Genomic DNA, 26,887 nt, shown 5'->3' with positions numbered 1-26,887 from the left:
CTCACTCAGGAATCATAGAAAAACTCACTAAGCTAGGCATCGACCCCTATATCACATGGGTTGCAAAATGGCTGACAGGTAGAACCCACAGTGTGAAAGTAGCTGACTCCAAGACATACTCCCAACCAGTCACAAGTGGAGTCCCACAGGGTTCGGTCCTGGGTCCTCTCCTGTTTGGTATCTACTTCTCTGAAGTCTGGGCAACACAAAGGGACTATGGCAGACACAGTTCACAGATGATTGCAAGTTGGGAGCTATTATTAACTCCCCGAGTGATGTTGACATCCTACAGAAAGGCCTCACTGAGACCAACGACTGGTGTCAGTACCATGCCCTTAAGCTCAATGCCAAAGAATGTGTCGACATCCCCTTTGGGAAAAACCCAGTTCCTATGAATTACCACATTGATGGTAGTCCACTGAACACAGAAGGCGTTATAAGAGATTTGGGAACACAGGTTAACAGCAACCTCTATTTTGACCACCACATTGCCACTGTGGTCAGAAAGTCCTTCTATGTGGCACATCTCATTACTAAGGGTTTTGCATCCAGGAAGAAAGAGGTCATTGTCTCCCTCTACTCTTCCCTCATTAGGCCAATCACTGAGTACAATACCCCATTTGGAATGTACTTCACTAAACACCTCCAACTGGAGAGACCGCAAAAGTACCTCACAAAGAGGATCCTAGGCTTTAAACATTTGTCCTATATGGACAGACTAAAAAAACTCCAACTATTCTCTGTCTCATATCGCCTACTTAGAGGCAATCTCGGCTTGACTTACAAAGCCATATATGACCAAGCTCTGTTAGAAATGCTACCCCTAAAGAAATCCCAATCCCTCTGCACCACATGCTCCAGAGACCTCAACATCATTACCACAATCAACAGGACATGGTGGAAGGACAAGTTCATACCCAGAGACTGCCCGTGCTATGGAATAAACTTCCCATAAATGTCAAGCAGAGCAAATCACTGGCCCTCTTCAAGAGAAATCTTGATGAGTGGATGGGAAATAGAAAATTCAGCCCAGGGATCACTCCAGTGGCTTTACTCGACAGAGGCACTGGGAATTAAGGTCAGGTGGCACGATGCCAGGGTAATCCTATGGACTAGGCTTGTAAAGGCCCCAAGGCCATTAGCCTAGTACATACCTATGAATCGATGAACTATCTTATCAATGATAATCTCATTACAAACACACAATATAGCTTTAGATCCAAGCATAATATATACTACAACTGCCCTTATTAACTTTATAAATACAATCAACAGTGAAAGGAACAAAGCATATGATATTGTTCCCTATCAAAAACTGCTATCTGAACATTCCTCCTTAAATCTCTGTTAATCAGCAAAATCATGGTTCCATAACTACCTTTCTGGCAGAATACAGGCAGTCAAGAGACATATGCTTCATTCCTTCCTCTCACTACAGTTATAGGGATCCATCTTTGATGCACTCCTTTTTAAAATATACACCAACTAATACACACACACATATATATATATATATATATATATATATATATATGTACAGACACACACACACACATATATATATATATGTGTGTGTGTGTGTGTGTGTGTGTGTATATATATATATATATATATATATATATATATATAGATATATAGATATATATATATATATATATATATATATATACACATATATATATATATATTTATATATATAGTGTGTGTGTATATATATATATATATATATATATATATACATATATATATATATATATATATATATATATATATATATATATATATACACACATATACATATATATATATATATATATATATATATATATATATATATATATATATATATATATATATATATATACATACATGTCATCAAATACCGAGCCATCGAAAGACTGACTACTATACATACATGTATCATCAAATACTGAACCAGCCAAAGACTGACTACAAAAACAGCAGTCTAAAAAGATAAAAAAATATATATATTTTGGTTGCAGGGGAAATGTCCCATGGACAACCACTCAGCCTCTGCTAATTATATTTAAAGACTCCATGATCACACAACAGGGGAAGCGTAAATTTTCAGACCCTGCTGCATTACCATCTGGCACACTAAGCAGCTAGCATGTGGAAAAACAAGAAAAAAGAGCATGTTTGCTCTTACAGAAGCAAATACATGTATGTATGTGTGTGTGTGTGTGTGTGTGTGTGTGTGTGTATATATATATATATATATATATATATATATATATATATATATATGGGTCTACTTCAGAATGTCGACCGTTCAGAATGCTGACTTTCATATGGCCGACATCATATGATTGACATTCTGAAAGACCGACATCCTGAAATAGCACCATTTACCTACCTGTAAACACAGTAAAACTGTGTTATGCAGGGGGGGCAAGCCCCCCTGCACCCCCCACACCCCCTGCTACTTAAATATTCTCACTCCAAGATCGCACTACAGTGCAGGAAAGGGGACTCTCCCTGTCCCGCACTGTAGCGGGATCTCTGCTATCATTTGTCAGCCTTTCAAACGTTCGCTCATATGATGTCGGCCATATGAGTTTTAAACATTTGAAAGTTTGAACAAATGAAGGGCTCCCACATACATATACATATATCTATATATATATCTATCTATATATATATATATATATATATATATATATATATATATATATATATATATATATATACAATACATATAATATAATATAATATATATATTATGTACATACATATAAATCTATAACCAAAGTTAGAAAATTAAATAAACAATACCAGTCTAGTTTGAACTACAAAACAAGCATAGTACTAGAAAAAAGTAACTACATGACACCAAAACGTTTACATAGGTTGGCTTGCATATCAAAGTCAATTTCAAAATATAATCAGATTAAAAACCTTCAAACTATGGGTTTGGGATGATATGTTTAAAATGCTGCAGATACTTTATTAGCGTTTAAAAATGCTATGAGAAAATTAATAGGTTAGCTACTACTCACAGTTGAGAAAACTAGCAGCTAATATTCTTTACAAAGCTATAATACAATATACCAGAAAAGAACATTAATAGTTACAGAAACAAATACTCAATATAGAAATAATGATTCATATATAAAATAGATACTACAGTTCCCAATGTGGATAGAATTATTAGTGAAATATATAACATACCCCCAATTAAAAACAATTCTTTAATACAAATGTGTTTGCTGGTATATAGAACAAAAATATTACTCCCCCATCTTACAAATATACAAAACACTGACATTAAAGCATGACAAGGATCCCACTCGCAGTAGCTTATATAGATTGTTGACTATAAAATATTTATTTATTGTCTATGTTTCCTTTTGCTTCAGGATTTGTTGTGTGTTGGTTAAACTGTTAATTGTAAGGAAAATAAATGCATTTACCAGTTCAGCCGCCTTAAATAAACCACACTGTTATCCCTGGATAGGATTATGCAAAAGAATTCATTGGCAACAGAATGTTACTGGGCCAGATTTCAAAAAAGTTGTTCTCAGTTTAAGTTTGCCCTGATTCCGAAAGCCTTGCCCTCAGTGGAAGTGATTTACTGCAGTGTAAGACCTCTCCATAAACAGGGTTGTTTCATGGACCACATTCCAAAATACCTGCTCTCAGCCTGCTCTCATTGTAAGTGGTCACTTATACTGACAGCAAGCCTTTTGGAATCGAGTCCATTAATTCAATGTGTGAAGTACTTCAATGTTACAGAGATAGACAATATAAAAACTAACAAATCCATAAAATATTCAAAATTCTTAGATTCTGGTTCTAATATAACATTCTGTTTCCCCAATATATCTATATGGCTACCTGTAAGAAATGTACCGCATTCTGGGACAACAGAATGTTACTTTACAACCAGCATCTATGAACGTGAGTATGATGTTAGAAACAAAAACACGCCTTATGAATTATACAGACGTCTTAACAGTTACTCAGATAATGGATTTGTTTTCCAATCTTTGAAAAAGATGAGCAAATGTGAGAGGGGTCCCTTGAAAGACATCTTGGAAAAATGTGAATTTAAATGGTAGTTGATTACTGATGCTGAATGAATGCCGGAACTTAATAACTATTCTTCTATTATAAGCACTCAAAAACAAAAATCATTACAAGTATAAAGTTTGTTTTAAATTAAATATTTTTTTCATATTAAATATTAAATTTTATATAGATACTTTTTGTACTACATTTTAACAGTGTTGTGTGGAGAGTTCTACATGGAGTTTTATGAAAAGGTTTTTGTCTCTTAAGGAACGGTCATGTGACCTTATGTGAGCCTTTAAAAAGGGAAGTGTGCTTAACTAACTTGATTCTGATTAACAAAACCACATCATCCATTTTTTTATTTATAACTTTCAATAACCATCCTTTGAAATAATTAACTACTTTAGATGGCTAGGACAATGGTAGAATCAACAACTTGACTTATGATGCCACATAGAAAAAAACAAAATAAACAGTAAATTTGGAAATACCTGGTTGACAAACAGCTCTTATTTTCTGGCTCCTTCAGGTGGGATAGTAACTGGGCAAAGAGTTCTCCTTGTCCACCTATAATAATTTCAGCTACTTTCAAAAAGAATCTCTCATCCCTGCTAACAATGACCAACAAAATATTTAGATTCATCACCCTTGCTCCCAAAAATCGAGTGACACTGCCTAGTCCTGACCAAAATGAAATGGCTGCCAATATATAAAAAAAAGCAGCTATGTACTCACCATAACGTTCCATCTGTTTTGTCCATTTTCATTCTTCCTCAGTTGTTGGATCTGATTCAGCCACTTCTTCCAGCTTGTGGAACACCAAAACTCTCAAGCTCCTCCCTTTACCCATAATGCCCTAGTTACCTAGCATACCTCAGATCCTGTTTGCTGCCCATGCACCTGCAAAGTAGTAAGGAATATAACTGAATCTGTAACTCAAACAAAGAAATAGCGGTTCCTGCAGCATTCTTCGATATTTCCAAGAGTAAAGCAAGAAGGGGGGAAAGAAGATGAGGAAGAATGAAAATTGACAACACAGATGGAATGCTATGGTGAGCACATAACTATTTTTATCTGGTTTTGTCATATTCATTCATTCCTCAACTGTTGGGACAGAGTCCCCAGCTACATAACTCCCAATAGGACTCTAAGGAAGGATTTTCCTGAGCACTGCTGAGCCAAAGACAGCTCTTCCCCTAGAGACCAGATCCAATTTGTAATGTACAATAAAGGTATGAGGCTTAGCCCAAGTTGCAGGTGTACAAATATCATCCAAGGAAGTTCTAGACAGAAAGGTTGAAGACATAGATCTAGTGGAATGGGATTTTGGTGGTTTTGGTAAAGGCAAAATTATTTTTTCATATACAAAAGTAATACAATCAATCGATCATTTGGCTAAAGTCACTTTAGAAAATGGTTTGCCTAATTTTAATTCCAAAAAGGAAACAGATAATTGTTTGAATTTCATCAAATGTTTGGTTCTGTGAAGATAGAAATGTAACTGTCGGTGGACATCCAATATATTTGAGAAATTTGGAAAGAAGACTGGCCAGTTGATAACCTGTTTAATATTGTATTCTGACCCCACCTTAAGTAAAAAGGAAGGATTGGTCTGTAAGTATACTCTATGCTTGTGAAAAAATCAACTAAGGAGGTTTAGATGACACAGCCTGTAATTCTGACACCCTTCTGGCCAAGTGCTAGCAAACAAAAAGATAGTTTTTCAGGTCAAAAATTTTACTTCGTACTTAGCTGATGGTTCAAAAGGGGTTGGGTTAAGGTCTGTAAAACAGTATTTAAATCCCAAGAAGGAGTAGGATCCTTTAACAGAAGTCTAAGTATGTATGTTCCTCTGAAAAAGGATTTGCAAATTATGGAAGATGCTGAAGGTGAATTATTTATTCCTATACGAAAATTAGAAATGGCTCTAATTTTGCTCTTACAGATGAGAAGGATTGCCCCTTCATTGAAAATCATAGCTAAAAAGTCAAGAAGCTTAGAAATCAGAGAGGAAAAGGGATCTAAATTCTTTCTGTGTGCCCAAAAACAAATATTTTTATTTAATTTTGCAAACTTTTCTAGTGGAAGATTTGTGGGATGATAAAATTATGTGATGGACAGGTGATGAAAGCCTGGACTGTCTATCAATTAATGAAACTGGAGAAACCGTGTGGTCAGCTTGAGGCCTGATATGTCTGGATGAGCCATGTTTGTCAGGTGAGAGAGTAGGTCTGGAGTTGGATCCAGAATCCAAAGTGGTTGCACAAGATGAGGCCAAAGGAAGGGAAACCACATCTGATGAGGTCAAAAATGTGCAATGAGGATAAATGTGTTCTTCAATCAAGATGCTTTCTGCAGAAATTTGAAAATGATGGATATAGGGGAGCTAAGCATAAGAGAGACTGGAGGGTCAAACATGAAGTAGAGCATCTCTTGGGGACTTCCTCACTGGAGGAATCATGGTTAAGAACCTGCTGCACTTGTTGAGGGGAGAAGCAAACAGATCACAGCATGGCTGGCCCCCTAACAGAAAATCCTCTCCACCACCTTTACAATGAGAGACTATTCATGAGGCATTAGAATATCTCTGCTTAACTTGTCTGCAATTACTCTGGACTTCCACAGGATGTGCACTGCTATCAGAAAGTGACTAGATGGCATTTCCCATTGTCATACTCTCACAGATTCTCAACAAAGAGGGTAAGATATGGTTTCCCCTTGTTTGTTGGTGTACCAGACTACTAACATAATGTCTGTTTGATTAGCAATAGTCCTGGTTGGGAGAGTGTCTTAGAAGGCCTGCAACACTAGGAGGACAGCTCTTATTTCCAGGACATTGATATGTCTTTTGGCCTCTTCGGGGATCATGTGCCTTGGACCATCCTTCTCAAGATGTGCCCCCCTCACCTGATCTGAGAGGTGTCCATCGTCACTGTGGCCTTGGCTTGAGGGAGAATAAAGGGACGGCCGCCTTGTATTTTACTGGAATGGATCTACTAGAGAAGGTACTCTTTGAAAGCTTGCATTATTTTGACTTGACTGGATAATGTTTTTTGGAGAAAGAAACAGTGAGTTGCAAGTGCCCATTGAAGGAACCTCATATGGTTCCTTGCCAGTGGTATTAGAGTGATTGCCATTGACACACATCCCAATGCTTGTAGGATCAGATCATCTGAAAGAGAAGAACTTTGAATGATCTTTTTGACCTTGAACTTAATTGTTTGAACCTGGAACAGAAGCTATTTGAGTGACTTTATTGAACAGAGCACTGATGAATTCCAATATCTGAGATGGTTCGAGTTGAGATTTGTTGTCACTGACAGAATTCCCAGACGAGAGCATAACTGGAGTAAGCATTCCTGAGATTGAATTAGATGACCCCTGGTTGGAGCAATTATGAGCTAGTTGTCCAGATATGGAAACGCGTGCAATCCCTGTAATCTCAAGTGAGCTGCAACTACTGCCATACAATTGGGTAACACCCTGGGGGCTTTGGTGATACCAAAGGGCAGTGCCCTGAATTGGTAGTGAGTGGACCCAGCTGAAAGCATAGATATCCACTGGACCGTCATTTTTATAAGACAGTATGCATCCTAAAGATCTACCGAGCACATCCAGTCATCCTAGTGCAGAAAAGGCAAAATGGACTGAACTGTGACCATCCAGAACTTTGTATGCTAAATTTATCAATTCAATTTGCTGAGATCCAAGATTGGTCTCCAGTCCCTTGTTTTCCTTGGCACTAAAGAATAATCTTGAATAAGATCTGGACTTTTTCTAATCTGGGGAACCTTTTGAATGACTCGTTTTTCTGGCAGCATTTTTATATCCAGTGCTGCTGCTTCCCTCTGACTGGGTGGAACATTGGTGAGTTTGTTTGGTACTAGTGGGGGTGGATGGGAAAATGGTATAATATAACCTCTGGATATTATCTTCCACAGCCATGAATCTTTTGCAGTTTCTAGCCAGGATGTCTTGTGCAGGGATAGATGATTCCTGACTGCCTTGTGAGATGAATAGTTGGGCTTCCTTTCTGGAGCACGTATAGGATCTGTCAGAGAAAGTATCCCTAGATTACTGGTTATGTGGACCACCTCTGCTGCAGGGACGGTGTCTTCCATTACAGTTCCCACCTCTGCCCCTAGGGGAACTATCTCCACATGGATCATGGAAGGGACACTGGGATTTTTTAAACCACATTTTCTGTCCTCCTCATTGGTTCCCAGAAAAGGCCTGTTGGGGGGTTGAAAAACATACACCCACAGCAGACAGGGTTTTTCCTTCCCAGTCACACCTAGAGAATATATCTTTAACTTTAGGGCCAAATAAGGAACTTCCATCAAAGCAGCATTTCACAAAGTCACACAAGCACATCCAGACATGTCTTCTGATGGAAATGCCTGAACCCACTGCACATCAGATATCCTCAGCCATGTGGGAGATAAGCCTCATGGATGAGTTTGAAATGGACTGAAGGGTAGCCATTTGTGAGGAAATTGTGCTCTCTACCTCTGAGGATGTGGTTCCATTCAGGGATCTGGAAAGTTCTTTAATCAAATCTCTCTGAAGTCTCATAAAATAAGCCAAGTAATTCAGAGACCTAAGAGCGAAGGTCACTGAAGGATAGACACACTTCCCAAATCTGACCAGGTCTCTAGACTCCTTGTTAGATGGGTGGACAGAGGAAATTTATTTTGCCACTTCCTTCTTACTTGCTGACGCTTTGACCATGCCATGAATGGATACTCCCTTACTCCAATATTTTTTATCCTTAGATGGTGCCAGGATCCTATCTGGTCTCTTAGGAATAGATTAATTCATGTCAGGTTTCTTCCATGCCCGTTGAAAGGCCAACTCAATGAGCTCATTGGCAGGTGGAGTCACCCAGGAGGTAGATGGACCAGTGCCAAAGGCCTCCAGGAACAATGACTCCTCTTGGGAAGGGTTACCAGGGCACCAACCACCCCTTTTTTTTAGGAGTTCTAAGAAGTCTCCAAATCAGATGTCATCTGGTGGTGTTTTTTGAAATCTGAAGGTTTATTAGACATAATGAGGAGACAACTAGTAGATGAAGTCAAAAATTTATATATATATATATTTATATATATATATATATATATATATATATATACACACACACACACACACACACACACACACACACACACACACTCAGAAAAAAATAAATTACCAATGATGGTAAGTAAAAAGACAGTATAATAAAGTACTATAAGGGACAGAATACCAACAATGGTTTCAAGGAATACTCTAAAAAGTAACCCCATAAAGGGTAGAAAGGAATTAAGAAATAACTTCCAAAGAGTTTTAAAGGGTGGAAATAGCAAAAGGCATATAGAAAAATTAGAATTATATAAATGGAAAGTTAACTCAAAAAACACTATGAAAGCTTACTTGAGAGTTTACAGTGACCCTGACCAAACACTCTGGCTGCTAAAGAGATCTGAGGTATGTCAGGTGATTAGGGCATTATAGATAAAAGGAGGAGATGAAGAGTTTCAGGGTTCCACGACCTGGAAAAAGCAGCCGAGTCAGACCTGAGGATTGCAGCCGAAGCCAGTAGTTGAGGAATAAATGAAAATGACACCATCAGATATAAATTTCTCCTAAGCTCCTTTTTTATAAATTTATGAATCTTGAAACTACTGGCTCATACCACAAACCTCAAATGACAATCACAGGTCTCTATCACCTTCTATACTTTTCCTTCAGACTCCTATTACAAAACTAGAATGCAAAAAGGGCAGCTTTTTTGTTGTGTCTTTCCATTCTTGGGACTACCTTGTTAGTTAACTAAAGGAAACCACTCCTTCATCAAATTCAGATCAAACCAAATCAGAAAATATATATATAAATGTAGTATCCTACAAAAACTTTCACCAACAAAGTATTACTTAAAACAATCTACAGCTGCCTTTCACACTTAAGCCCTTTAAATACAATTCTCTGTGCTGAACAATATCTGTTCTCTGCCACTAATAAAACATTTTAATACATCCTTCACTTTTCTCCCCCTACATTCCACTCTTCAAATGTTTCCCTTTAATCTGATTCATTTTGGTACTTTAAATACTACAGTATGTTGAATCTTCATTATACTCACTGAAGACTTCTTTTTTTTCCTACTTTACCTCATCTAAATATGAGTGTCTATAATTAGCTTACATCCCATAGTTAATGAAAATTTTATATCATATTCTATCTTATTTTTTGTTTTGTTTTAACTTTTCTCCTGAAAAGGGTCCATGGGGGAAAACACTCTAGCACTGTTAACACAATTTAGATAAATACAAATGATAACATCTGTGTGTATCAGTGCAAGTGCAGCCTTGTTGTATAGCATGTACTTTGTAAAACTGATTAATACAATGTCTTCTGATGTGTGGAGATGAAGGGGAGTGCTGAATGACCCCACAGCACCTTCACAAGATTGCATTCTCCGGAGATTTTAGAAGACAATTTTGATATGATTATCAGGTGAGAGGAGCAGACATGCTACAAATGAGATTCCTATTATAACAACTACCACAGGTGATGTTCAAGATTCCTGGGTTTATTTCTACAGAGAGCCTAATACTATATATGACCCAGGTTTTACAACATGGGAATAAAATGAGTTTATGTCCGCAGGGGTTGTAGCTAAGGGCAATAAGAAGTTATTAACTGCTATTCAGGAATAGCTTATTTAGGGTTTGTATATTATGCAATTTCACAGACGTGCTGCACTCAGGCTAGGATGCAGAGGTCCAGTGCCGTACTAATGTGATCTGATGAGTTACATATCTGAAGTGCTGCTCGACATACTTCGGTCATCTTTCACTTGTGTTATGTGATGTAGAATAATACAATGCATTGTTTCGCTATAAATATAAAGAGGTTAACGTCATAACATCATACAAATGGAGTGGCTGTAACTGTGATCTGGACTGTGTTGTTCACCTAGCTAGCTTCAGCCCTGGCATAGTGCTATTTCAGATAACAAAGCTAATACTGGATGAAACAAAAACTGTGCAGATGCTAAGCTACACAAACACTGCATTTATAGGTGTAGTCGTTAGGATTGGTGTTTCAGTCTTACTTGCTTTCTGGCATATGTATAGCTCTTAACTTTTCCCAGGAGTAGAAACAAGTAAAAGTCAGTTAAAGGAAAAGTCCACAACCTATGGGCTCTTCTGAAAAACTGACACTATTAACTTAAAATTTGCAAAACAATGCACAATTTTAGTATGGATAGATTTATGTCTGGTATCAAAACAGATGTATGTACACTATAGGGACATTACAACTGGGGCCTCCACCCTTTTCCACTACCAGTACATGGTGCTAAGCTATACATTGCAGGGTGATTAAGGGTGGCCTGGTCACTGGAGGTGTTCTGTCACAAAAGCATGCTTAAGAAGTAAGAATTCCAAAATCAGTGGAACAGAAGATGACATGAATGCTGGATTAGGCTACTGTCTTACTTCTGTTACAATGGGTTGACTAAAGGCAATTATCATACACAATATGAAAGACCTAACCAGATGAAGACTGAAGAGACAGGAGAAACAATCTAGTTGATAAAGAAATGAAAGGACCTGGTGAGGTGACTCAATTAAGCTTCATTACAGGACAATGTAAACATTAAACGTTAAAACAGATATTTCCAGGACTTGGGGATTAGGAAGTGAAAACAGTTATCATACATGGTGGAAGTCTAGGAGCTGGGTGATCGATACTGGGGGCAAATGGAGAACAGAAGCTGGCCGTAAGGTAAACTGATGAGTAGCAAGATGACCCCCTGCCACACCTCTTCCTGGTGTGGTATAAGCAGCCTACAGAGGAAAACAGTAGATTAAATGAGCTGAAGGAAGTATTTGTGATGTTTTCAAAACCCAAATGAAGTAGATATGCTACAGAGTTACAAACCTATTGTTTTGAAAAACTGAGGCCTTAAGGTATCAGTAGCTATGCTGGAAAGGAGGCTAAGTATCCTTATTCCTAAAATTGTTTGGTGCACTTATGTGGGCTTTGTTAAAGGGCATGACTACATCCTGCATTCAGGGAAAAGTAAAAGCAACACTGGGGCACTTTGTCTAGATTTTGTTCATGCCACTATCTCTGTGTGTAGACAACACACGCCTAAGCTAATGTAATCTGAAGAAACTGTGTTTCACTTTAGGGCTGAGTTGATTCTTGTCAGCCAGATGCATCTTTTATAAGCTACAACAGGATAAGACTCATCTTTCATAACCTATAACCTATTAGCTAACAACAGGAGTAGATATGTGGGACAGGTAGGAAAAAATGAGACATCCTATTATTGCCTGAATGAACAGCGTATGACATGTTAAAGCAGATTAATACTGCATGTCATGTAAACTGGAGTTAGACCTTACCATGCTCTTTTAAGGGCAAAAGCTCTCATCGATTTGTTTTTCAACAAAAGTTTTAATTTCTAAACAAGTTATGCTTGATTACTCTGAAGTCTCACCTGAACTTGCCTATGATGCGTGGTTCTTTTTCCCCCCAATTTTATAGGATTGTCAGCCAGCAGCTTTGTTGCTCACAAGTACCAACTATCTATATATATATATATATATATATATATATATATATAGCTAAATAGATATCTATATCTATCACGTGTATGTATGTATGTATGTGTAAATATATATATATATATATATATATATATATATATATATATATATATATATGTATGTATGAAATATATAAAATTGTATAACTGCTGCTCGGTGCGTCTTAAACCTGAATGTAATGTTATGTATGTTTAACTTTGAAAATAATGTTATGTTTTGTAATGTGTTTTATAATAAGTACTACTATATGTGCTAAATGCTGGTATTGTTTATGACTGTAATCTGCTTGAAGCTAGCATTACTAAATGTTCAATGTGTATTATTATCATGGAGCTTTTCTTCCTGGGCCTCCGCTGAAAATGGACATGTATCCAGTTGGACTATCCTGGTCAATAAATGTAAAATAAATAAATAAATAAATACATTTTACAACCATGTTATGTTCCTTTTTTCATCCTATATTCAAAATAGCATAAGCCTAATGATTTCAACCATTCTTCATCTGACCCTCCAAGAACCCACATATCACTCATGTGTCCTTCTCCTGTACCCTCTTATTTATAATCCTTCTTGAGGTAGGTTCTCAAGAACTGTATTCTGCATAAGTCTCCCAAAAGTGCATAGGCTAACAGTGACATTTTATCGGTAATGTCCTTAAGAATCCCCTCTATTTTTTATTACTCCTACTTCTCAAAATATTTTCTCCATACATTATCCCAGCTTGACAGCCACTATCTGAAATGTTCTACTGGAGGCCATGGCAGACTTCCTAGTGCAATTAAAGTCTTTGTCATTAAAAGTTTCTGTAATAGAAATCATAGCTATACTATATCTATATTTAATTCAGTATAAAATGTCTCTTGTGAATTCACTTATAGCATTAGGTAGTATTTCTTATACGAAAACATGTGAATTAAAAATATGTAATACTCTTTAAACCTCTATAAACTTCTTGTTTATAAACTGAAGACATTGCAACAAGATATGGCAATTTGGAAATCATAGCAGTATGCATTAGACATGAAACTCCCCTTTTACCTTTACAGTTAATCATATAAAGTGTACAGACATAGCCCTGCCATGTATATACATTTTTTTAAACATGAACACATGGGATTGAAGTTTTCAAGAATTCAGTTATATAGTCAATCAATTACAAATTATACCTTTAATGGATCACTGACCGTAGCATCCACTTGGCATGGTATGGCTATTCAAAGTTGGCCTATACAACCAAGTCATTCTAGGATGTGCAGGTCATCAAAGCACATGGCCATGCTACTCATGCCCAAAACAATACATAAAGAGAGCTTTGCATTTTATTGCCCTCTTCACGACCTCTTCTCAGTTTTATACTCATCTGTGTACATGCAATCCATCAGTGCAAATATGGGCACTTAACTGTGGGACATCTGCATACCTTCTGTGTTTCCTAGCGGTACATCCGAAGTCCTAACACCATATGAAAGCCTTGCAGGGTTTTCTCCAACAGTTTTGTTGTGGACTCCTAAAAATAATAAAAAGAAAATATCACTATAGCTTGTCATTTCTGAAATACTCACTCAGCTAATACTTGCCTTTTTCCACAAGCTGTTGCCCCTCTCATTTACACTGTCAGCTGAAGATAGCCTAAATGGAAATACTGAATACCTTTTTTTTCTAATATATCACCTTGACTACAGGAATGTGCATTTATGCATGTCTCAGAAAAGTTACTACAAATGCTCAAAGTTATAAAAGACCATACCACAAACCTGGACTCAATTAATTCACAACATTACCCATCACTGGAAATGAAACATTGGTGATGACTGCACTCAGGAGCAGAAAGAGACCAGTATAGAAAATAATAAAACATATAAAGTTTTCAATGTGTAAGGTGGAAAAGCAAGTCATCAAATTTGACATCATAATACAAAATAAAAGCTGTTATATAACTTAGATGACTCCAATAATGTGTGTTACTAATTATCCTGCATAAATGACTGATAAATAATCCTTTGGTCTCCAACAATGGCTTAGTGAGATGTGATGCTGAGACCTCAGCAAGGTAGCATTGATGAAAAAGCATGCCTGATACAAAGTTCCACAGAGCACTCACTTGTTATCTTTAGTTGTCAGCAGTGCACTTACAAAGATACGTGTCCAAATGTAATGTAAATTGTTAATGCTACTCAACCTGATGGCATGGACTCCTTTTGGTGACTTACTTACAATATTTATTTATTTGTCTGTTAACTAATTACAGGTGCATCTTCTCAGGAGACAGCTGTGTGATAAATGACCTCTACAAACACAAAGTATGCAAGTGGAGACTAAAGACGTTCAAACCAGTATCATATAATGAAATTGACTGACATCATATAGCCTTACTATCTTCTCTAAAACTTCAAGTACAAAATCACACTGTAATGTAATAACCTGCCACAGCAACAGAGGTACTATACTAAATAAAAACGAGCTAGCTGACTTACAAAAGATCTGTGCGTGTTGATACTCTCAGGATCATGTGTGCTCGTTATAGTGAATGAAACCACAAATGCAGATAACAGGAATATATACCAAGTCCAGGTCTGTACCACTTTACTGAACTGCTATACAGCAAATAGCAATTAATTGAATCTCTGTTTATCAAACTACAGTTCAGTGAATGACAAAATCTTTCCCAGGTAAGGAAGCCCTTCGCCAAAGGCAAACTAGAACACAAATTGCACAAAAATCAAACCTACTCAAGTGGGGGGCTTTGCACGCCACACTCCCCAATGTGGGGGGCTGCATCCCCCAAACTCCACTAACTATATATACCAACTCCGAGATCAAACTATTGTGGGGAAAAGGGCAAAATTGTGGTGTGCTCCCTTACCCTGGGAAGGATTCCGTTGCTCGCTGAAATGCTGTTCGATAACAGAAGTTTGATGAATTTGCTATTCACTGAATAGCCATTTGATGAAGTGACACAGACCCACCAAGTCCACAGTTGTGCTGTCTTGGAGTATTTCCCCTATGGAAAGGTATAGTGATCCTAAACAGGTAGCAAGAGTGCAGAAGAACCAGCAACAGACTCTGGGTAGAAATGCTTTAAAGGTTTTCAGTAATTACTGGTATTTGTGCATTTTTGATTCAAGTTATTTTTTCACTTGATTGCTCACAAAGAGACATCTCAAGATGTGGTCCCATAACAAAGTGGCTATTAAGTGATGTGTGTGTCTGTGTGTTTGTTTTCATCAATGTTTGTGTGTGTGAATCTGTGTTTCTTAATGTCTGCATGCGTGTTTATTTATATGTGAGTGACCATATCTGTCCTTTTAAGAGTATGTGTGTGTGTGTATGTGTGTGTGTGTGTGTGTGTGTGTGTGTGTGTGTGTGGTGTGGTGTGGTGTGGTGTGGTGTGTGTGTGTGTGTGTGTTTGTGTGTGTGTGTGTGTGTGTAGACAAATAATTACATAACTTATATTTTGGATGTGAAATACTCCCCCAAAAACAATTACATATACTACACTAAGTTTGAAACATGAGGCATATGAACTGTTTTGCATCAAAAATATAAAAAGAAATATGCAGCAATTAAAAAAAAACAGAACAATTAAACAAAAAGCCCATTCTCTAACAGCAGTAATGTCCTCCTTGGCATGTATTATTGTGTAAATAATGGCCTTCCAGTAGTGTGGAGGACACCCCTGGGCATGAGTTATTATAGCAATAACCCGTTGGTGTTGGTTTGGCTAAATCGGGGGGGTTGCCGGCAAACCAAAAAGCGCGGACCATCTAAAGCCAAAAAGGGTAAATTGGGTTAATATTTATACCCCACCATGGTGTATTATAATTATATAATTTTTTTAAGAAATAAAAGAATTTTATAAATTAATTAAATAATATAATGCCATGTTTACTGCCCTTCGCCCCAGATGTCAGCCTCTGGCGCGCATCGCGATGCGCGATGTACTGCGCGCCCGGCAGCGGAGGAGTTGTGAGAAAAGCGTTTAAAAGCAAGCCATCTCGTTCGTATTGTTCACAGTTTAATGTTGCGAAAAAATACAAATAACATGGAACACAGTTTAAAATAAACAGCGTTACACTAATTTTGTCTCTTGTAGTTATATAAGCTATGTTAAAAAAAAAAAAACAAGATCTTACTTTCTCCGTTGTTTTGAAATGCTTTCTCGAGATACATAATGGGTTTAACACTACGTTACAAAAAATTAAGCAAACGAGCAGCTCAGATGCTTTGCTTAACCTCATATTCAACCCATTTTTAATTATAGCGGAGCTTAAAAAAAAAGTTATACTAATGGAAATGGAAAAAGTCGTGACCCGGACCATTTTCCATTAGAATAACTCGATTTACAACGGGCACACTGGCCAATCAGCGTGCACGTTTTGGGGGGGGTCATGGTATAATACACAATAACACACACCCTAATGGTCATTATTGCTTGCATATGAGATAACCAGGGAACTAGGAATGGTGGATATTTAGATCACATATATTATAAGAAACTGCAGTGCTCTTTCTTCTAAGAGGCAGGGCATAGCAGCCAGAATAGATATGCGGTAGGCAAAAAAAGAGATGATCTAAATGTAACTGTGATTTAAATATACACAGAGTGCTGTTGTGGATCGCTTTTAGGTTACATGTGAGGTAAAGGGCATCATCATCCTTTTGTGGCATTTACTGTCATTGAGGTAAAAGGAAGTATCGTGGTGGATCATTTCTTCATTATCTGTTAAGTAAAACAAAAAAAGTAAGACAATCACATCCGCCCCTGCTGGCCTATTAGATGGTGAATAAACATGATAAAAATATTTAGAAATGACCAAATGAAGATTATAATGATGAAAAAAGAAAGATAACAGAAGCCAACCATTTTCTGGGATGACCTGAAGACATACCTCTCAACTGTCCATGATTTTCAGAGACATCCCTGATTTTGACTCAAATTTTAGCTATGTCCATCTTAATCCCTCTTAACAATGGTGCCTTTTGGACAAAAAGTAGTGAATTATACTTAATAATGACAATAATTAAGAGCTGTAAAATTATTTTACTTCAGGAAATGTATATAAACTCACATTCTCTAATTCTGTTAATGCCTCAGGTTAATAGAAAAAGAAGTTATGTCTTACCATAACATTCCATCTGTGTTGTTCATCTTCTTTCATTCATTACTGATGGGTTCAGAACCAAGTCGACCTTTTTACCAAGCTCGCACCAGCCAAAAAACTCTTGAGCTAACCTTCTACCCAGAATGCCCTTCTCCCTGTTACCTCAGATCGAGTTTACTAGGAACAGAGAAGTAAAACCGAGGCCACTTCTGCACAAATACCCTAGGACACCAGTTGGACCCACGGCATCCCCCAGGAGCCTTTGGAGGGGGAAGGAGGGTGGGAAGTGACGAATGAAAGAAGATGAATAGCACAGCTGGTACGTTATGGAAAGACATATCTTTATCTGATGTTGTTAATCTTCTTTCCATTCATCACTGATGGGACAGAATCCCAAGCTACCTTGAGGTCCATGGGTGGCCCTTATGGAAGAACATTCCTGAGTACCACTGAGCCAAAGGCATGAGTACCACTGAGCCAAAGGCAGCTCTCCCTCTGGAGACCAAGTCCAGTTTGTAACGCTTGATAAAGGTATAAGGCTTAGCCCACGTGGCTGCTGCACAAATGTCATCCATGGAAGCGCTGGAGTGGAAAGCTACAGATGTTGCCATAGATCTAGTGAAGTGAGCTTTTACTTTTGGCATAGGTTCTTTTATGAGGAATAGATGAAACATGTGCAGTCCCTTAGCCATTTTGATAATGTAACCTTGGAAACAGCATTTTCCATTCTAGGCCCAGCAAAGGAGATGAAAAGCTGTTCAGACTTATGGATAGGTTTGGTCCTGTCTAGGTAAAATCTGAGTTGCCTATGTACATTTAAGGAATGCAGGCAGTACTCTCCTTTACTGGAAAATTTTGGAAAGAACACTATTAGGTCAATGGTCTAGTTAATGGAAAATTCAGAAGCAACTTTGGGAAGAAAGGATGGGTTTGTCCGAAGAGATACTCTGTCTTTATGAAGACCAGATAGGGCTTCTTGATACACAATGCCTGCAGCTCTGAGACCCATCTGGCTGACCTGATGGCTACTAAGAACAAGGATTTCCAGGACAAGAACTTTAGGTCACACTTCGCTGTGGATTCAAAGGGATTTTGAGTCAAAGACTGAAGGACTAAAGTGAGGTTCCATGGTTCCACAGGCTGTCTGACAGGAGGCCTGATATGAGAAGTTCCCTTGAGAAAAGCTTTGCATAGACATAAAGAGATGAGATAGGTGCCATCTATACCATTGTGGAAATTAGAAATCACCACCAGGTGTACTCGTACAGTAGAGGCAGAGGCTCCATTGTCAAAAAACTTAGCCAAGTATTGCAGCACTGCAGTCACTGGAGCCGAATACGGGTCTAGCATGTTATCTTTAGACCAGATGGAGAACCTTTTCCATTTATCCTGAAATAGTCTTCTGGTGGATGGTTTATGAGAGGCCAGAATGATGTCTCAAACAGGTGAGGTGATATTAACTTGCCTGGTAACTAACGGAAGTGGAGAAACCAAGCCGTTAGCTTGAGACTGGACAGATTCGGGTGGCTCAATGCTTGGGGATGAGTAATCAGATCTGGAAGAGGGTCCAGTATCCACGGTGGGTATACTAGGTGAGGCCGAAGGAAGGAGAACCAAACATGTCGAGGTCAGAATGGAGCTATGAGGATCACCTTGCATCTCAACCAAAGAGCTTTCTTTAGAAATTGTGGAATCAGGGGAATGGGAGGATAAGCATAAAGAAGTCCTGTGGGCCAATCGTGGATTAGAGCATCCCTCAGGGACTCCCCCTCTGGGGGAAACAGGGCGAAATAGCTGCTGCCCTTGTTGTTCGATGGGGAAGCGAAAAGATCGCAGCAAGGCTGGCTCCTGAGCATCTAAGTGCTCCGGATTATGCGGAAAGCTCCGCATTTAATGACGAGTGAAGCCACTGTTCTGCTGTTCCACATTGAACAGCAGTGGCACAGCTACACGAATTCTGATAGGATTGTATACCGCAATTACTGCCAACCGGCATTGCGGTATACAAACCAGTGAATAGCTATGCTGCCCATCCACATTACACAGCACTGGCTGTGCTCCGCAGTTTTTGAATGGCTCGTAAACCGCATTTATAGCCAATCATAATGCGGTCTAGCAGCCAATCAAGTAAAGCTTCTCAGGAAGACAGGAGCCAATGACAGCTCCCCAATACAGGCCAATTGTGTTCTGGGAAGCCTTTTTGCACCAAAATAGTGGCTTGAAAAAGGCTTCCAGGAATCAGGCATTTTACTTTTTGCAAGTTGCTTGCAACAACAACCTGGAAGGAAGAACTCTTGAAGACTGGGAACTTCGGGATCGGGAAGATGGAAGGAGCAGCTGTGGTGAAGACTTCGGGACTTGGAAGCCAGCCTGCTAGGAGATGAGTCAGGAGCTGAAAGGCCTTCAGGGCCATTGCTTGCTGGTGCTTTGGAGGATCAAGATCTGTCAGAAGGCTGAAGTTTATTTTGCTGCCTGCTGGATCATTATTCGTAGTTTGTGCCATGGATTGTCTTTGGATTGTATTGAGCTGCTGGTGCTGTTTACATAGGTAAAGGTAAGTGACTGTTTTAGCTGCAATGGTTAAGGTTAATGTTAATGGTTAAGCAGGAATTTCCCTATCCTTGAAAACTGGTATGCTAGCACAGATCCTGTTATTGTGGCAATTTTCTAAGTTTATAAGAGCAATATTTAGTGTCTCTGGGCTGCTTGTCCCCCCTAGTACATCTTATACTGTTATTCTAGCAACTTTCTAAGTTTTATAAGAGCAATATTTAAAGTGTCTCTGTGTTTGTGCTGCTAGTCCCACTAGTACATCTCTAAATTTAATTGCCATTTTTTAGAGAAACTGTATGCCAAGTTAGGTCCTGTTATTCTAGCAACTTTCTAAGTTTATAAGAGCAATATTTAAAGTGTTTCTGTGTTTATGCTGCTTGTCCCCCTTGTACATCTCTGAAAGTAATTGCCATTTTTTAGAGAAAGTGTAATTGGGTCCTGTTATCCTAGCAACTTTCTAAGTTTATAAGAGCAATACTTGAAGTGTCTCTGTGTTTGTGCTGCTTGTCCCATTCATATGTCTCTGAAAGTACTTGCCATTTTTATAGAAACCATATGCCAAGTCAGGTCCTGTTATTTTAGCAACTTTCTACTGTTATAAGAGCAATATTTCAGGTGTCTCTATGTTTGTGCTGTTTGTCCCCCTTGTACGTCTCTGAAAGTAATTGCTATGTTTTTGCAGAAACTTTATGCCAAGTCAGGTCCTGTTATTCTAGCAACTTTCTAAATTTATAAGAACAATATTTAGTGTCGGTTTGTGCATTTTGTCCCCTAGTACGTTTCTGAAAGTAATTGCCAATTTTTTGCAGAAACTGTATGTCAAGAGTTTATAAGAGCATTATTTCTATGTTTATCAGAACAATATTTAAAGTGTCTCTATTTTTCTGCTGCTTGTCCCCCCAGTACGTTGGGCAGGGCTTTGTTCAGATTTCTTGCACTTAGAGGTTGAGAGGTATGTCAGGATGGATGTCAGAAGTGAGTTCTTTATAGTAATGAGTTGATTTAAAGTATCCAGTTTTGTTTTCTGGTAAAACTTGAGTGTAACTTGATTGTGCATTCTTGTATTCTTTGCTCATAACTGTTCCAAGGCATGATGTCTTAAATGGCACATTTTTGTAAAAGTACAGAAGACCCTGGTTTAAGTACCCTTTTTAGGCACCTTTGCCAGGCCCAGAACTGGCTGTACAACAGGGGTAGAACACATCTAAAGTGGTGAATATAAAATGCAAGTAGTATTGCCGTGTATGTGTTGCAAGTGTATTTGTTAAGCTGGAAGTGTTTATCCTTGGCATGGGTTTTGAGATATAATCAAGGGTGCTTTGAGAGTACTGAATGCCATGAAAGTCACTCTTCCCTTCTGCAACACTGGTTAGGTGGACAAGTGAGCAACAGAGGAGTGAGTGTCATTGTCGAAGCAAGAAGTGAATAATCTGATCATGCAGGCCTTCATAGTAAACAAAAGGAGCAGAGATGAGCAAGAGAAGAGGGTGCAAAGTCAGGAAACTGAGTGATATGGGTAGGTTATGGCCCTATTGTCTCACCTTTGCTTTTGAGGAGATTTTCTAATTTTCCTTTCTGCACTATAGCCCCATTTGTTTGTCATTGTTTAACACCATTGTTTTACAAACCTGCTAGGTACAGACTGCCCAGATTACAATGAGGACAGGGATGTAGATACAGATCCCACCCCAAAGAAGAGAAGATACACAATTTTTCAGCCAAGATGGGCAAGTGCCTTTGACTGGCTTTCTAGGCGCAGAGTGAAACATGGCTTCTGCAAGACTTGTGACACAGATTTCACAATCCATCATGGGGGCAGACATGATCTGCAACGACATGCCAACAGTGAAAAACAAAGGCAGAATTGCAAGCATGCAGCTGGAAGATCTATGGTGGATTTCTTTGGACCTCATAGTTTAGCAAGTACAAAGGTGGATGAGGCAGAGGTTCATTTTGTGTCTCTCCTTGCTAAACACAACTTATCATTTGAAGCAGGAGAACACATCCTGAAATTTATGAAGAAGTGTGGAGAGGATCAAGATGTTCACCGGAAAATGACACGTGGAGCAACAAAGGCAGCATACATTGCACAGGATGTTCTGGGGCCTCATTACCAGAATGATGCTGCAGCAGCCTGCCTAAAATCACCATTCTGTGTGTATATGGACAAAGCAGACAAGGGAGATGACAAACTGTTAGTGATCCTTGTTGGTTACCTTGACAAACAGGCAAGCAAAAATGTGATAAGGTTCCTTCATATGCCAGAATGTGTGTCGGGAACTAGACAAGCAATGTTTGATGCTTTAATGTCCACTCTGACAAAATTTTACATTCCAATTTCCAACATTGTGGGCTTTTCTTCAGACAATGCTGCCTCATTGATTGGAAAACACAATTCTGTGCTGTCTCACTTAAAGGAGGTGAACCCCACAATTATAAATGGGGTGTTTCTGCCACTTGGCAGATCTCTGCAGTAAGGCTTCTGTAACAGCACTACATTCACCAGTTGAAGAACTTATATCAGATGTGTACTGCCATTTCAGTTCCAGTGCACAAAGACAAGAAAAACTGCAAGAAGTTGCTTTGTTCACAGATACTGACCCTCTCAAGATCATTAGACATGCACCTACTAGATGGCTCAGTCTTGGTAACATAATTAACAGAACTCTGGACATGTTGCCAGCTATAAATTCATATTTTTTGTTTGCACAGCCAAGGTCTGCTAAAATTTACTTAATTTCTGAAAACCTGCAAAGTCATGACGTGCATATGATTTTGGAATGCACTTGAACCCTTACTGGAGTTCAACATCCAGCTTCGGAGCCGAGAAAGTCAGCTACTGACACTGCATGCCACTGTGCATAAACTCCTGCAGCAGTATGCTGGTAGACTCCAAAGACCTGCAGCTGCTGTCAGACTAATCAAACACAGTGATGTGTTAGTGTTGACTGACAGTAGCTGTGTTCTACCAAATAGTGAACTACGTACTGGCTACGAAGTCAAGCAGTACATGAACAGCCATGAGGAGGATATTGCCGGCACAGTCATTGAATTTAACGTTTATAAAAAAGTACAGCTTTTTATGCTGCAGTGTTGCAGAAAATGCTGAAAAAGTTTCCCATGCAGGATCACTTACTGAAAGATGCTGCATTAGTTATTAAAATGGCCAAAAAATGGACATTTTTTCGGGACTTGTCAGGGATGTTGGCTTCCGTCTGGGTGTGTGTGTGAAAATGATGTTGAGGCTGAACAATTAATCGATGAGTTTACCAAATTATCAGATCGAGGACACAGGGAATCTGAGAGGCCCAGTACATGGGCCCCACTTATGTGTGTCAAAGTACTGGGCACACCCTCTGAGGGACCTTTGCACTGAAGGGAAACTGCCACTCTTTAAGCAGCTGATGATGAGTCTACTTTGCTTGCCACACTCAAATGCACAAGCTGAAAGAGCATTTAGTATGGTGCAGTAAGTGAAAACTGAACTGCGTCAGTCTCGGAGTGTAAAAATATTGAACTCTTTGATGGCAGTTAAAATGAACGAAGAACTGGACTGCTGTGATGTTAAGCTGCCGAAACATATTTTAGAGGCTGCCAAGAAAGCCACAGCAGCATACAATAAGTCTACATCTGACATATGACAGGATGTTATTTAACCTGGTCTAACTAAAATCATTTGTGTGACTTGTCTGTTTAGCAAATATAGTTAATGTGATTTTTATTTTTGTAAAAGTGCTGTTTCATTTACTTATGGTGTGGTTATGGTATTGCAGATTATAAAAATAAAGGTTTTGGATCTGAGAATTGTGTCTTATTGAATTTTAAAGATGCTCTACTATGCTCCATGACAATGGCACATTTCGTGCAGTGTGAAAATAGGGTGTTCCACATTTTGACCATTTGTCTCACATTGTTAGGGTCTGTGTTCCACACTGGCCTCTTAAGAGGTTGATACCTATGGCTGGCCCCAGTGGCTGAAGATTTCTGTTGCCACCTCGGGATTGCGGGACCACTCGTGTGGCAGGAGGATGCATCTGCTCAGTTTGTCCGCAATTATTTTGGAGCTCCTCGGGATATGCGCTGCTATCAGAAAGCGGTTGGAAGCTATCGCCCACTGCCAAATTCTCATGGTCTCTCGACACAGGGGGTAGGACATGCTTCCTCCTTGCATGTTGATATACCAGACCACTGACATGTTGTCTGACTGAACTGCAATTGTTCCAGAAGGGAGAACCGAATGAAAAGCCTGCAATGCTAACAGCACCACTCTCAGTTCCAGGACGTTGATATGCAGGTGGGCCACCAAGGTGGACCATGTGCCCTGGACTGTCTTTCCCTGGAAATGGCCTCCCCACCTGATCAGGGAAGCATCAATGGTCACGATGGCCCTGGGCTGAGGGGATTAAAATGGGCGACTCCAAAGCTTTGCATCTGTCCTCATCCACCAAAGGAGGTCCTGCTTGCAGGAGTTGGTTATTTGAATATGGTAACTGAGGGGGTGATAGTATGGGAACCATTGACAAAGAAGGAGCCATTGTAGGATTTGCATGTGTAGCATCACTAGGGGCACTACTGGAATTGAAGCTGCCATGGATCCTAGGGCCTGAAGAACTTCTCTTGATGAAACTTTTGTTTGACAGAGTATCACTCGGAGCTGGAGCCTCAATCGCTGGAGTCTGTGATTTGCGAGGGACACTAAACAGGACTGGATATTGAACACTGCTCCAATGAATTCTATTTGTTGTGTAGGAGTAAGGTTTGATTTCTCCCAATGTATTGTTATTCCCAAAACTTTTGCCAGAGAGAGTGTATAATGCAGTGCTGTTACCAGAAGATGCTCAGTGGGGGCGGTAAGGAGCCAGTCATCCAAATATGGAAACACCACTGCCATGCACTTCGGGGGGCTGTAGAGAGACCGAACAGCAGGGCACAAAATTGATAATGACTGGCCCCTATCTGGAAGTGAAGCAGACTCCTGGAGTGTTTGTCCATTTTGATGCAGTAACAAGCATCTCAGAGATCTATTGAGCACATCCAATTGCCTTCCCTTAAAAAAGGGAGAATGGACTGAACCATGACCATCTGGAATTTGGTTTGGGTGACAGACTTGTTTAAGCTGCTGAGATCCAAAATGGGTTTCCAGTCCCCTGTCTTTTTTGGCACCAAAAATAATCTTGATTAGAATCTGGATCAGTATTGGTCTGGTGGGACTGGCTGGATGACTCTTTTTTTGAGACAGTTTTATAATCTCTGAAGCTGCTTCTTCCCTTTCAGTGGATGGAACATTGGGAAGCTGTTTTGAAGGATTTGGTTGACAAGAAAGAGGAATGGTGCAACCTCTGGTGATTATACTCTGCACCCAACGATCGGTGGTAATTGATTGCCAGGCAGCTTGATGCAGAGAAAAATGACCCCCGACTGCTTCCAGAGGTAAGCAATTGGGCTGCTCCTCAGGAGAGCTGGTAAGGCTGTCCAGAGAAGGAGTCCCTGGAGCCTTGGTTATGAGGATCCCCTCTGCCTCTGTAGGGGTGTCTTCTGGAATTGTTACCCCCCTCTGCCCCTGGGGGTATCATCACCACGTGCAGCACGGAAAGGACCCTGAGATTTTTTGTGCCACATTTTCTCACTCCTCTGATTCCAGGAGAAGGTACGTTGAGTATTGGAAAATCATAGGCCTATGGCAGACAGGGTCTTGCCATCTTGCTCGCACCTGGCTAGCGTGTCCTTCACTTTAGAGCCAAAAAGGGACAATGCTTCGATGGGAGCATTCAAAAAGGAAGACTTGAAGGGGTCCGTGAGGGCACAAATGCGCATCCAGGCATGATGCCTCATGACAATGCCCGAACTCATTGCTCTAGCCACCCCTCCGGTTGCATGTGATAGCAACCTCATGGATGAGTTGGAGATCGATTTCAGGGTTACAAGCTGTGAGGCCACTTTGTCCCTGACCTCATCAGACAGCTGTCCTGTGAGTGTCCCAGAGAGTTCGGAGATCAAGTCCCTCTGGAGCCTCGTAAAATGTGCTAAATAGTTCAGTGACCATATAGCAAAGGTCCCTGATACAAAAACTCACTTCCCAAGTCTGTCCACCACCACAGAAATGGCCTCTGAAAAGGGAGACTTAAGTAACCCTTTCAAAATCAGTTTATTTTTGTGCTCATTGACAGTGCGTTGACTGAAACTCTGACAAATGTCACAAGGAGGTTGCAGTCACCCCCAAACAGTATACACAATCATCGTGACAATCACTATTATGTAAATTGCCATTACATGAAGCACAATGCTTGAACCCTGAAGTACCTTTCTTATCCGACATCTTGACAGAGAGACACCACAGGTAAACAGTTCAACCAGTCCGTACTAATAAGTCTAACACAGTTAAAAAAAAAAAGCCACACAGCTTTATCACTATAGCGATATGCATAAGTAAAACAGAAACACCTTACTGAAAAAACACTAACAGGCTAGGAAAGAAAGGAAAAATACCAGCTATGGTATTGAAGGAATACCACAAGGGTAAGGGGAGAAGGCCGCACCAACAATGGTACTTGAAAGTTTACCAACGGGTAGAGCAGAGAAGAAAGATCAAGGTCTGTC

At 39.4% G+C, this 26,887-nt stretch overlaps 1 protein-coding gene across 1 annotated transcript in view; it reads right to left on the bottom strand.

Moving 5' to 3' along the window:
• Positions 1–26,887, bottom strand: part of LOC122806055 (membrane cofactor protein-like) — a 1,194,338-nt gene that overhangs the window by 260,333 nt on the left and 907,118 nt on the right. Inside the window, exon 6 of the mRNA XM_044076296.1 lies at positions 14,056–14,142. Within this exon, the coding sequence (XP_043932231.1) occupies positions 14,056–14,142 (87 nt within the window). The remainder of the gene's footprint in view (positions 1–14,055; positions 14,143–26,887) is intronic.

This window comes from Protopterus annectens, chromosome 7.part0 (genome assembly GCF_019279795.1).
Source record: "Protopterus annectens isolate FY-2018-M chromosome 7.part0, PAN1.0, whole genome shotgun sequence".
NCBI classification, from domain to species: domain Eukaryota; kingdom Metazoa; phylum Chordata; order Ceratodontiformes; family Protopteridae; genus Protopterus; species Protopterus annectens.
This window is presented reverse-complemented; position numbering and strand designations above follow the sequence as displayed.